Source organism: Scomber japonicus, unplaced genomic scaffold (assembly GCF_027409825.1).
Source record: "Scomber japonicus isolate fScoJap1 unplaced genomic scaffold, fScoJap1.pri scaffold_694, whole genome shotgun sequence".
In the NCBI taxonomy this organism is placed as follows: domain Eukaryota; kingdom Metazoa; phylum Chordata; class Actinopteri; order Scombriformes; family Scombridae; genus Scomber; species Scomber japonicus.
In genome coordinates this window covers 1,327-14,696 of record NW_026518744.1, presented here as the reverse complement: position 1 = coordinate 14,696, position 13,370 = coordinate 1,327, and the positions used below count along the sequence as shown (strand labels likewise).

General features: G+C 43.4%; 1 protein-coding gene across 1 annotated transcript; it reads left to right on the top strand.

The window, feature by feature from the left end:
• Nucleotides 1-313: 313 nt before the first annotated feature.
• LOC128354846 (helicase SRCAP-like) lies at nucleotides 314-12,928 on the top strand (the record flags this gene model as incomplete). The annotated part of the gene is made up of 10 exons (XM_053314989.1): nucleotides 314-370; nucleotides 2,196-2,465; nucleotides 3,283-3,468; nucleotides 4,860-5,000; nucleotides 5,759-5,951; nucleotides 7,911-8,080; nucleotides 10,103-10,115; nucleotides 11,325-11,417; nucleotides 12,154-12,243; nucleotides 12,754-12,928. Coding segments are annotated over exons 1-10 (1,388 nt in total), but the record flags the coding sequence as incomplete, so codon positions are not given.
• Nucleotides 12,929-13,370: the final 442 nt, after the last annotated feature.

Sequence of the window (13,370 nt, the reverse complement as noted above, 5' to 3'; positions counted from 1 at the left end):
TCCTTCCTTTTGTCTTTCCTTCCTTCCTTCCTTCCTTCCTTCCTTCCTTCCTTCCATCCTTCCTTCCTTCCTTCCTTCCTTTTGTCTTTCCTTCCTTCCTTCCTTCCTTCCTTCCTTTCCTTCCATCTTTTTAGTGGTCCGGCCCACATGAGATCATATTGCTCTGTATGTGGCCCTTGAATCAAAATGAGTTTGACCCCTCGGCTCTAAATAACTAAAGCATCATTCTGCACGTTATCCATCGTGATGTTTCATTAGTATAAGTATTTAGTGATTATTATAATTTCTTGTTGAGTTGGCCGCATGCTAAGCCATGTGTGTTTTCCAGCATGGACAGAGCAGGACAGACAGAAAGACGTTGTTCCTGAAGGTAAGAGGCGTCGGCTGCTGTCAGACGCTCCGATAGACTTTAACTTCCTCTCAGGAGATTATTCACACAGCACCATCATCATCATCATCATCATCATCATCATCATCATCATCATCATCATGCTTAGTCAGAGCGCTGCTGCTGCTGCTGCTGCTGTCACTTCTAATGACAACCAGAGCTTTTACTTTACTGTTGTTTTAATGATGGCAGTAATGCATGAAAAGGAAAAGCTGACGAGAGGGTTATCATGTGATTTAGGGTTGGGTACCGAGGAGCTACGGAGGTTAAGGCCGATCAATTCATCGGAATTTGCCAAACGATCTCAAAACTAATAAAATCTGGGGGGAATCTTCCTGCAAAAAGCCGCTTATGTGTATTTGTCCGTCCTCCACAGCAGCACTGGACACCGAGACCCAACTTTGTTTAATAATAATAATTATAATAATGAGAAGTGCACAATAACAAAGGTTTTATTTTGAAAAGCTCAGACAGGAAGCTGCTGCAGCTCCGTCAAAACTAATAAAATCGAGGGGGAACGATTTTTAATAATAATGAGACGAGAACTTTCCTTCCTTCCTTCCTTCCTTCCTTCCTTCCTTCCTTCCTTCCAAAACTTCTCAAAATTAATAAAATCAAGGGGGAAACGATTTTTAATAATAATGAGATAGCGCTCAATAACAAAGGTTTTATTTTGAAAAGCTTAGACAGGAAGCGGCTGCAGCTCCGTTATAGTTTGATAATAGCTGAAACACACGGCGAAATGTTTTAACTGTAAATAAAAGTGCAGAGTTTCCAGCCTGCGTCAGACGATGCTGAGTTTACTGACTAATTATTAAAAACCAGGAAGTGATGCGTAAAGCTGCTCAATTAATCGAAATTTGATTGTGATTATGATATGAAAACTAATAAAATTTTCCTGCAAAAAGCCAACACTCCCGTTTCCCCCGGGGTTCTCCTAGTGCTAGGCGGTATGACCAAAAATGTACAGCACGGTATTTTTCAAAATAAAAGCGGTTTCACGGTATATGACGGTATTTTTTTTTTTTCTCATGCATAATCAGCTGTTCAGGTGATATATGGTAAATATGGGCTAAATAAACCATGTAGATATATATTTATATATTTATACATATATTGGGCTTATTTAGTTTCTACAGTACTGTGCTAAAGTCCAAGGCCTCCATCTTCACACAGACAATAAATACAGGAACTAAAATTTAACATGAATTATTAAATATTATTATTAATTTAAGGGTCCATTACAGTCCGGTTCCTGAATACTTACACACTTCAGCCTATAGAAGATGTTCTCTTTTCTATTTTCTGTACTAATGGTGGCTTCTCATATTTACTCTGTATATATTTTTCTCCACATTCTTCTTTCTTCCTTCATATTTATATTTATATCTTTTATTCTTTTGTTTTATTTTGTTAAATTTATCTTTTGCTGGACAGCTACCACTAACATTTGATAATTATAGTCTATTGTTATATGGTCATACTTTCATATTGGTTTTAAAATGTTTTAAATAAATAGGCAAAAAAATGTAAAAATAAGAATTATTTGGGGGCTTTTTTTAGGATGATACTTCAAGATATTACAGATTTAAAGTATATGAAAGGTACCCAACCCTACATCTGATGCCCAGTTAATAATAATAGCTTGCTGTAACTTAAATCATTCTTCTTCTTCTTCTCTCTAAAAGCTTGCTCTGGTCTAATTCATGCATGAAGCTGTTTTTTTTTATCTCAGTGAGTTTTAATGCTTCCACCTTTTTTAATAACACTTTTCATCCTTCTTCTTCTTCTCTTACTTTTTTTTAAGGTACGCCAGTGGATAGCAGACAGAGTGACGGTGAATTCGTCCCCCGCCTCTCCCTCCACTTCCTCCTCGTATCCTGGCCCGTCGCCCGTCAGCGATTGGTCGACGCCTCGCCGGGACAAGTCGTCTCCTCTTCGCGGCCCTCACGGTAAATTCGTTTCCCCTTCCTCCGTCAGCGGCTACAACTCCTCGTCTTCGAGTCCGCCGGATCAGACGACGCCGCAGCGACCTCGCGGAGAACGGCACACCGACATGGCGGAGCTGGCAAAACATGTGAGTGTGAAAAGTCTATAAATAAGTTACAGGAAGTGTTTAATTATTGTGTTTTTTTTTTGAGAATATGTCTTTAAAGCTTCCTCTAGGTCAGAGGTGTCAAAGGAAGGATGGAAGGGAGGAAGGAGGGATGGAAGGAAGGAGGGAGAGAAAAAGGAAGGAGAGAATAAGGAAGGAAGCGAGGGAGGGAAGGATGGACGGACGGAGGGAGGGAGGGAGGGAGGGAGGGAGAAAGGAAAAGAGGAAGGTAGGAGGGAAGGAAAGGAGGAAGAAGGAAGGGAAGGAGGGGAGGGGAGGAAGGAGGAAGGAAGGACGGAGGGAGACAGGAAAAGAGGAAGAAAAGGAAGGAAGGAAGAAAGGTTGGAGGGAAGGAAGGAAGGGAGGGAGGACAGACGGAAGGAAGGAAAGGAGGAAGAAACAGTCAAAACAGACGGGGTCAATTTGACCCGGGAGGACGACAGGAGGGTTAAAGAGTTCAATCATCAGCAGCTCAGGAGAAGAAGAGTTTTTAACCTGGATTTAAAAATGATTTCAGTTCTGCTGGTATTTTGTTCCAGTTGTATAAAAGCTGCTTCATCATGTTTAGTTTGAACTCTGGGCTCAACTATCTGACCTGAGTCAGTAGATCTCTGAACTCTGGGCTCAACTATCTGACCTGAATCAGTAGATCTCAGAACTCTACTATCTGACCTGAATCAGTAGATCTCAGAGCTCTACTGGGTTTATATTCTAAGTCTCTACCAGCTTCACACCAGCTGTAAACTCGCTTCATCACACTGATCATATCTTCTGTCTCTTGTTGTTTCCTCCTCTGCAGGAAGCGGACATCGAGCATCGAACCCAGGCGCTGAAGCGAGAAGGTTTCTGGTCCATGAAGCGTCTCACCCGCCTGACGGAGCCGCCGAGACCCAAAGTCCACTGGGACTACCTGTGTGAGGAGATGCAGTGGCTCTCTGCAGACTTCGCCCAGGAGAGGAGGTGGAAGAGAGGAGTGGCCAGAAAGGTAGGAGGAATAGATTTACACTGTCTGTTTTGACCCTTCCTTCCTTCCTTCCTTCCTCCCTTCCATCCTTCCTTCGTTCGTCCTTCCATCCTTCCTTCCTTTCCTTTCTTCCTTCCTCCCTTCCTTCTTCCTTCCTCCCTTCTTTCTTCCTCCCATCCATCCATCCTTCCTTCCTCCCATCCATCCTTCCTTCCTTCCTTCTTTCTTCCTCCTTCCTTCCATCCTTCTTTCTTCCTCCCTTCCATCCTTCCATCCATCCATCCTTCCTTCTTTCTTCCTCCCTTCCATCCTTCCAGCTTTTCTTCCTTCCTTCCTTCCTTCCTTCCTTCCTTCCTTCCTTCTTTCTTCCCCCCTTCCATCCTTCTTTCTTCCTCCCTTCCATCCTTCCTTCCCTCCTTCCTTCCTTCCTTCCTTCCAGCTTTTCTTCCTTCCTTCCTTCTTTCTTCCTCCCTTACATCCATCCTTCCTTCCTTCCTTCCTCCCTTCCTTCCTTCCTTCTTTCTTCCCCCCTTCCATCCTTCTTTCTTCCTCCCTTCCATCCTTCCAGCTTTTCTTCCTCCCTTCCAACCTTCCTTCCTTCCTTCCTTCCTTCCTTCTTTCTTCCTCCCATCCATCCATCCTTCCTTCCTTCCTTCCAACCTTCCTTCTTTCTTCCTTCCTTCCTTCTTTCTTTCTTTCTTCCTTCCTTCCTTCCTTCTTTCTTTCTTCCTCCCATCCATCCATCCATCCATCCTTCCTTCCTTCCTTCCTTCCTTCCGCCGTTACATCCTTCTTTCTTCCTCCCTTCCATCCTTCCATCCTTCCAGCTTTTCTTCCTTCCTTCCTTCCTTCTTTCTTCTTCCCTTACATCCTTCTTTCTTTCTTCCTCCCTTCCTCCCATCCATCCATCCATTCTTCCTTCCTTCCTTCCTTCCTTCCTTCTGTCCTTCATTGACTTGAGGACAACAGGAGGGTTAATATGATAGATAAAGAGTGTTATATATCTAATAATGATTCATACTGTTTTTTAAGGTGGTATGGATGGTGATGCATACTGTGTGTTTTTTTAAGGTGGTATGGATGGTGATGCATACTGTGTGTTTTTTTAAGGTGGTATGGATGGTGATGCATACTGTGTGTTTTTTTTAAGGTGGTACGGATGGTGATGCATACTGTGTGTTTTTTAAGGTGGTATGGATGGTGATGCATACTGTGTGTTTTTTAAGGTGGTATGGATGGTGATGCATACTGTGTGTTTTTAATGTTTTTTTTAAGGTGGTACGGATGGTGATGCATACTGTGTGTTTTTTAAGGTGGTACGGATGGTGATGCATACTGTGTGTTTTTTTTTTTTTTTTTAAGGTGGTACGGATGGTGATGCATACTGTGTGTTTTTAATGTGTTTTTTTAAGGTGGTACGGATGGTGATGCGGCACCACGAGGAGCTGAGGCAAAAAGAAGAGAAGGCGAAGAGAGACGAGCACGCTAAAATCAGGAGAGTCGCCTCGTCCATCGCCAAGGAAGTACGAGCTTTCTGGAGCAGCGTCGAAAAGGTACGGAAAAGATCCAAAATGACTGTTGATAGAATATATAAATCAATCTTTCTTTCTTTCTTTCTTTCTTTCTTTCTTTCTTTCTTTCTTTCTTTCTCTTACTACTTGTTCTTTCTTTCTTTCTTTCTTTCTTTCTTTCTTTTTTCTTTTCTTGTTCTTTCTTTCTTTCTTTCTTTCTCTTCTTGTTCTTTCTTTCTTTCTCCTACTTTTTGTTCTTTCTTTCTTTCTTTCTTTCTTTCTTTCTTTCTTTCTTTCTTTCTTCCTCTCTTCTTGTTCTTTCTCTTCTTCCTCCTTTCTTTCTTTCTTTCTTTTTCTTTCTTTCTTTTTCTTTCTTTCTTCCTCTCTCTTATTTCTTCTTCTTTCTTTCTTTCTTTCTTCCTCTCTCTTACTTCTTGTTCTTTCTCTTCTTCCTCCTTTCTTTCTTTCTTTCTTCCTCTCTCATACTTCTTGTTCTTTCTCTTCTTCCTCCTTTCTTTCTTTCTTTCTTTCTTTCCTCCTTTCTTCCTCTCTCTTACTTATTGTTCTTTCTCTTCCTCCTTTCTTTCTTTCTTGCTTGCTTGCTTTCTTGCTTGCTTTCTTTCTTTCTTTCTTTCTAGGTGGATAGAATATTTAATATTTATCATTATTTTTGTGGTTACACCATTTGACATTTTCAGGCAGCATTCAGTCTTACTTTTGGTTAAAAATGGTGCTACCGTTTATTAGTCACTGACCCATAAATGTTTATAAGTGATGTTTTATGTGTTTCTGTGTTAAAGGTGGTGCAGTACAAGCAGCAGTCCAGATTAGAGGAGAAGAGGAAGAAAGCTTTGGACCTCCAGCTGGATTTCATCGTTGGACAGACGGAGAAATACTCGGACCTCCTCAGCAAATCTTTAGCTCCCACCAGGCCGGCTGAAACGGCTCCCTCGCCTCCCAAAACATCTGTGCCGCCTCCCGTCGACGAGGATGGTGAGATTTTTTAGTTTTTCTTTCTGATAAGTTAAAAAAAAAAACAAAAAAAAAAACTTGCAATTTCATATATTAAAAAAAAAACTACACAGATCTCTCCGTATCGGTCTCCTGAAGCTGCTTTCAAAGAGCTGAATCATTACCTCAGACAGGGACGTTGTCATAGTTACACACCAATGACTAAATCACACACACACACACACACACATACACACACACACACACACACACACACACACACATACAATGTTTAATGGAAACAAAAGGCTGTGTTTTCTATCAAGGTTATTTCATCCTACGATTTTACTACAATCTCACATTTCTGATTACTGCGGCACTTGAAATCATTCAGGAAGTTTCCTTTTTTTTTTTTTTTAAAGGAAGGAAGAAGGGAGGGAAGGAAAGGAGGGAGGAAGGAAAGGAGGGAGGGAAGGAAGGAAAGGAGGGAAGAAGGAGGAAGGAAGGAAAGGAGGGAGGAGGGAAGAAGGAAGGGAGGGAAGGAAAGAAGGAGGGAGGGAGGACAGGCGGAAGGAAGGAAGGAAGGAAGGAAGGAACAGTCAAAACAGACGGGGTCAATTTGACCCGTGAGGACGACAGGAGGGTTAAAGAGTTCAATCATCAGCAGCTCAGGAGAAGAGAAGAAGAGTTTTTAACCTGGATTTAAAAATGATTTCAGTTCTGCTGGTAGTTTGTTCCAGTTGTGTAAAAGCTTCATCATGTTTAGTTTGAACTCTGGGCTCAACTATCTGACTATCTTGAGACGAGCTGAAGTGTGAATTAGTGAATTTATCAAAGCAATAAAACTATTTTACACACACACACACACCGGCTCTCTGCATCCGCAACCGTCGAGCTGCAGACTTGTTAAACCTGTCAGACTAGTTTACTGCCCGTTTTTACCGAAGGCGGTTGATTCCTGAAGAGCGGCGGAGATGAATGACTTTAACGCTCAGTCAGAGGACAGGAAGTAAGGACGGACCGACCGAGTTGGCAGCGGTTCAGTTTCTGGTCCCCACCTTCATTTTTTATTACCCGATGAAGGAGCAGTTGGTGCTAAAGTGCAATGAGTCTGCTTATCCGTCACACACTTACATTTTTATTATGTGTGTGTCTGTGTGTGTGTGTGTGTGTGTGTGTGTGTGAGAGCGTGAGTGTCTATGTGTGTGTGTGTGTGTGAGAGAGAGAGAGAGAGTGTATATGTGTGTGTCTGTGTGAGTGTGTGTGTGTGTTTGAACTAAATTACGAAACGTTCTTAAGCAAAGCGAGAAGAGTTAAATTAAAAGCTTTTATATAATCTGCTGTGTTGGGTTAAAACACTGACTGGCTTTGACCTCGGGGTTATTATAGGTCAAGAAAACTAGAAGTACAATAAGCAATGCAAACTGTTAGTATAAAAGTTATACTTTTGATTTAGGAAGATTTTAAGGAAGGAAGGAAGGAAAGAAGGAAAAGAAGAAAGGGAGGAAGGAAAGATGGAAGGAAGGAAAAGAAGGGAGGAAGGTAGGAAGGACAGACGGAAGAAAGGAAGGAAGGAAAAGAAGGGAGGAAGAAAGGGTAGGAAGGAAGGACAGATGGAAGGAAGGAAGGAAGGAAAAGAAGGGAGGAAGAAAGGGTAGGAAGGACAGACGGAAGGGAGGAAGAAGGGTAGGAAGGACAGACGGAAGGAAGGAAGAAGGGTAGGAAGGACAGACGGAAGGAAGGAAGAAGGGTAGGAAGGACAGACGGAAGGAAGGAAGAAGGGTAGGAAGGACAGACGGAAGGAAGGAAGAAGGAAGGAAAACAAGGGAGGAAGAAAGGGAAGGAAGGAAGGAAGGAAAAGAGGAAGAAGCAAACTGGTCCGGATTGGACCTCCTCGGTGGGCTGCTTCTGGCCCTCGGGCCTCATGTTTGACTCCCCTGATTTTAAAAGTCAATAAATATCTTTCTCTTCTTCTTCTCCTTCTCTCTCTTTTTCACGCAGACCGAGACTTCGAGCCTCCGTGCGAGGAAGAGGACGACGAGGAGACGATCGAGAAGGAAGAGCAGCAGGAAGGAAACGATGCGGAGAGCCATCGCAGAGAGATCGAGCTGCTGAAGGAGGAAGGGTTACTTCCTCTGGATCAGCTGATCAGCACCCTCAAACTGCCCACGGTAAATCCTCTATACCTCTATACCTCTAATACAGAGGAGTCAGACTCATCTTCATTCAAGGATCATTAAAAAGATGGAAGGAAAGAAGGAGGGAACGAAATAAGGGAATAAGAAGGGAAAGAAGGGAAGGAAGGGAAGACAGGCAAAAGGAAGGAGGGAAGAAAAGTAGGAAGGACAGATGGAAGGAAGGAAGGAAGGAAGGGAGGAAGGAGGACAGATGGAAGGAAGGAAGGAAGGGAGGAAGGAGGACAGATGGAAGAAAGGGAGGAAGGACACAAGGATTAAGGGAAGAAAGACAGAAGGAAGAAAGGGAGGAAGGACACAAGGATTAAGGGAAGAAAGACAGAAGGAAGAAAGGGAGGAAGGACAGAAGGAAGAAAGGGAGGAAAGAAGGACAGATGGAAGGAAGGACACAAGGAAGGAAGAAAGGGAGGAAGTACAGAAGGAAGAAAGGAAGGAAGGACAGATGTAAGGAAGAAAGGAAAATAGGAAGGAAGGAAGGAACAAAGAAAGGATAAAAGGAAGGTAGGAAGGACAGATGGACCCACGGGCCGCATGTTTGACACCCCTGGTCTAAACTAAACCTCACCGCTTTATCTAAAACTAATATTAGTAAAGTAAAGGTGTGTGTTTAGCTGCTGATAACAGACTCTCATAGTGAGCTCACCGGTGGGGGGGGTGGGGGGGGGGTTTAGCTCATGATTGACTGTTTTATTGTGTTTGTCAGTCAGTTAAAACTCACTTTAACACTTAAAATGAGTTTTAACTGACTGTGAGATAAAATATTTACACTTTTGGGACAATAATGTAACATTAGTTTGGATTTAATTTAACTGAGGGCTTCTAAAACTTGAGTGATTATTTGTTTTTATGATTTAAAAAGTTGTATTCAGACCAACTGTTCAGGTTTTGGGAGTCAGAAAGTTACTGTGAGATAAAATATTTATACTTTGGAGACAATAATGTAAAAATTTAAACGTATTTTCACTTCAAAATTGAAAATTAGTATAGATTTAATTTAACTGAGGGCCTCAGACCAACTCTTAAAGTTTTGGGGGTCAGAAAGTTAAGCATCGCTGCGGTTAGAGCCGGGTATCATTTAAAAAAAATTACTATACCAGTACCAAACCAAGTCCACACTTCTGATGGTATCAGATAAAGACATGCATAAGACCGGATCACTTGTCTGGGTATAAATGCTGTTCAGAGAATGGGATAAGTAGCCGGAGCATGGCTGACTCCGTTACGCTAGGTGGCGCTGTAGCCCTCTCAACAAAGAGCCACTTCCTGTTGACCTCTACTCAACAGCAACAACAAACTATGGCTGTGTCTCAATTCCGAGGCTGCATCCTCGAAGTACGCATTTAGAGGCCGATTACGTCACAACGCCGCGCGAAGGCTGTCCCAATTCGAAGACTCCTTCAAATGCAGCCTTGAAATGCGGCCTTCTTTTCCCTCTTTTTCGAGGATGCATCGCTACTATCCTTCGCGGCCTCCCAGATCCCAAGATCCTTTGCGCGAGACGTCTTTCTCGTCTTATGGGCGGGAACAGCTGGTGACGCAACCAGGAAATGCCTCGAAGGCTAGACCGTCTCATTTAACAACGGTTGATGCGTCCTTCGGAGGTTCCTCAGAAGGCTGCATCCTTCGAAGGCCGCAAAGGCCGCGTACTTCGAAGGATGCAGCCTCGCAGTTGGGTCGGAATTGAGACACAGCTCAGCTGACAGCATTCAAACAAAGGTGGCGTTAAGAGGAGATGGACGAAGCTATAGTAGTGTAACATGTCCTGCATTATTTTCTTTCCAATAATTCATATAAAAAGAACAGCAGATATTTTTTAATACGACGTCTCCTTTAACTTCCGGGTGAAAAAGCTCCAGCGGAAATTCTCGAGCATGCTCAGAATGCAAAATCCGATTTAGATACGATTGCTGAGTTTACATGGAGTTAAAATGCCGACTATGAACAAATTATCTAGGTGTTCTTATCAGATTTTGAGATGTCCGTTATGGTCTGATGTAGATCGGACTAAAAGGTGTTTACAGGCATTATTAGTGGGGTCATTTACCAGATACACTGGTGGTCCCGTTAGCGCCTATGCTAAGCTAACTCCACTATTTTATATTAGATGGACCTCATGGTGCATATGGTGCTAGGTCGCTTTAAGAAACATTCAAATTCAACCTCAAGGATTATTAGACTAACTGCTTTCCACTGATATACTGATGCTCTCTATTCTTTAACTTACTGTCGATTATACATTTAAATCAGTAACAAGTAGTAAGGCTGAGCGGGTATATTGAGTTTTTAGAGATATATATTGATATATTTTCATAGGATGAGACGATATATAGTTTATTTTGCATTAAGGTAACGCTGTGTTTTTCTCATTTGGAGTGTTTTTTATTTGCTGGTTATGATTTTAAGTTCTCCGTCCAGCAGCACAAATAAGGGAGGAAGAAGGAAAGAAAGAAAGGAGGGAGGGAGGAAGAAGGAAAGAAAAGAGGGAGGGAGGAAGAAGGAAAGAAAAGAGGGAGGGAGGGAGGAAGAAGGAAAGAAAGGAGGGAGGGAGGGAGGGAGGAAGAAGGAAAGAAAGAAAGGAGGGAGGGAGGAAGAAGGAAAGGAAAGAAGTGAGGGAGGAAGGAAGAAGGAAAGAAAGGAGGGAGAAGGAAGAAGGAAAGAAAGGAGGGGGGAAGGAAGAAGGAAAGAAAGGAGGTAGGGAGGAAGAAGGAAAGGAAGGAGGGAGGGAGGGAGGGAGGAAGAAGGAAAGGAAAGAAGGGAGGGAGGAAGGAAGAAGGAAAGAAAGGAGGGGGGAAGGAAGAAGGAAAGAAAGAGGGAGGAGGGAGGAAGGGGAGTGGGGAGGGAAGGAAGAAGGAAAGAAAGGAGGGAGGAAGGGAGAAAGAAGGAAGGAAAGGAGGGAGGAAGGGGAGGGAGGAAGGAAAGCAGGGAGGGAGAAGGAAAGAAAGGAGGAAGGAAGTAAGGAAGGGAAGGAGGGGAGGGAAAGAGGAAGAAAGGGAGGGAGGGAGAAAGGAAAAGAAGGAAAGGAAGAAAGGAAGGGAAGAAAGGAGGAAGGAAGTAAGGAAGGAAAGGAGGGAGGGAAAGAGGAAGAAAGGAAAAGACAAAACAGACAGGAAGGTAAAAGTGAGAACCAACTGAATAATAAACATGAAGCTTGTTGCAGCTTTAGGATGTGAACTCTGATCTTTGTCACTTGTTTTAATCACTGACTCGTTGGATCTCGTAGGAGTCCGGCGAGGAAGACGAGGAATGCTCCGACGAATCCTCTTCATCAGCGCCGGAGAAGAAGACGGAGAATTCACTGCCAACGAAGAAGACGGTAAGCTCTCCATCTTTCTTTCTTTCTTTCTTTCTGAGGCTTTGAAATAAATATTTTCTTGTGCTTGTGACTGTTCCTTCCCTTCCTTCCTTCCGTCTATCCTTCCTTCCTTCCTTCCTTCCTTCCTTCCCTCCTTCATTCCTTCCCTCCTCCCTCCCTTCCTTCCTTCCTTCCTACCTTGCTTCCTTTCTTCCTTATTCCTCCTTTCCTTCGTCCATCCCCTTCTTTCCTCCCTTCCTCTTTTCCTTCCTTCCCTCCTCCCTCCCTTCCTTCCTTCCTACCTTGCTTTCTTCCTTCCTTCCTTCCTCCCTCCCTCCCTCCCTCCTCCCCTCCCTCCCTCCCTCCCTTCCTCCCTCCTTTCCTTCCTCCCTCCTTCTTCCGTCCTTCCTTCCTTCCTTCCTTCCTTCATTCCTCCTTTCCTTCCTCCATCCCTCTTTCTGCCTTCCTTCTCTCTTTCTTTCCTCCCCTACCTTTCTTCTTTGCTCCCTTCCTCTTTTCCTTTCCTCCCTCCCCTCCTTCTTCCTTCCTTCCCTCCTTCCTCCCTCCCCTCCCTCCCTCCCTCCTTTGCTTCCTTCTTCTTCCCATCCCTCCTTCCTCCCTCCCCTCCTTTGCTTCCTTCCTTCCTTCCTTCCTTCCTTCCTTCCTTCCCTTCCTTCCTTCCTTCCTTCCTTCCTCCCTTCCTTCCTTGACAGCAGGAGGGTTAATGAAGTGTGTTTCTCTCTCTTCCTGTTTCCAGCTGAGGATGAGGAGGATACGATAGCAGCTCAGGAGAAAGTAGAAGGAAACGTGAATCATGAAGAAGAACTGGACGACTTAGCCAAAGAAGGTAAAATAATAATAATAATATTAAAACATATTTATTTTAAAGCTGAATCGTTGAATTATTATTTTATTGTGTTGCTTTGAAGTTATTTTAAGTGTTTCCCCCGTGATGAACTTCCTCTTCCTGCTTTACTGTGAACTTTCACTAAAAACTAAAAACTAACAAAGATTTAATTTAAATAGTTTATTTTTAAAAAGTTGATGCAGCATTAAATTCACTCTCTGTCTCTCTCTTTCTATCTATCTATCTTGCTTTCTTTATTTCTTTCTTTCTCCCCCTCTCCCCCTCTCTCTCTCTCTTTCTCTTCTTTCTTTCTTTCTCTCTTTCTTTCTCTCTCTCGCTCTCTTTTCTCTCTCTCTTTTTCTCTCTCTCTTTCTTTCTCTTTTTCTCTTTATTTCTCTTTTTCTTTTCTTTCTCTCTTTTTCTTTCTCTTTCTCTCTCTTTATTTCTCTCTCTCTGTCTTTCTCTCTCTCTTTTTCTCTCTCTCTCTCTCTCTCCCTCCTCTCTTTTTAGGTGACATGAGCATGGAGGAGCTGCTGGAGAAGTATAAAGGAGCGTACGCCTCAGACTTCGAGGAGCCGTCTGCGTCCGGCTCTAAAGCGAGCTCTGACTCAGAGGTTTCTGGAGACGACGAGGTGGAAACGGAAGAAGACGAGAGCGACGTGGAAAGCAACCACTTCCTCCTCAGGTATTAAAAACGGCTTTTTAAAGGAATAGAAATAATCTCAGTGTACATTTTTTTTATCCGCTCCCACTCTCATGACAAGCCGAGTTTTGTCCAACTTTGCAGAGGAGAAAAACTAAAATCATTTTATTATGATGTCAAGGGGAGGGAGGGAGGGAGGAAGGAAGGAAGGAAGGAAGGAGGGAGGAGGAAGGAATGAAGGGAGGGAGGGAGGAAGGAATGAAGGAAGGGAGAAAGGAGGGAGGAAGGGAGAAAGGAGGGAGGGAGGAAGGAAGGGAGAAAGGAAGGAAGGAAGGAAGGAAAGGAGGGAGGAAGGAATGAAGGAAGGGAGAAAGGAGGGAGGGAGGGAGGGAGGGAGGAAGGAATGAAAGGAGGGGAGGGAGGGAGGAAGGAATGAAGGAAGGAGAAAGGAAGGAGGGAGGAAGGAATGAAGGAAGGGAAGAAA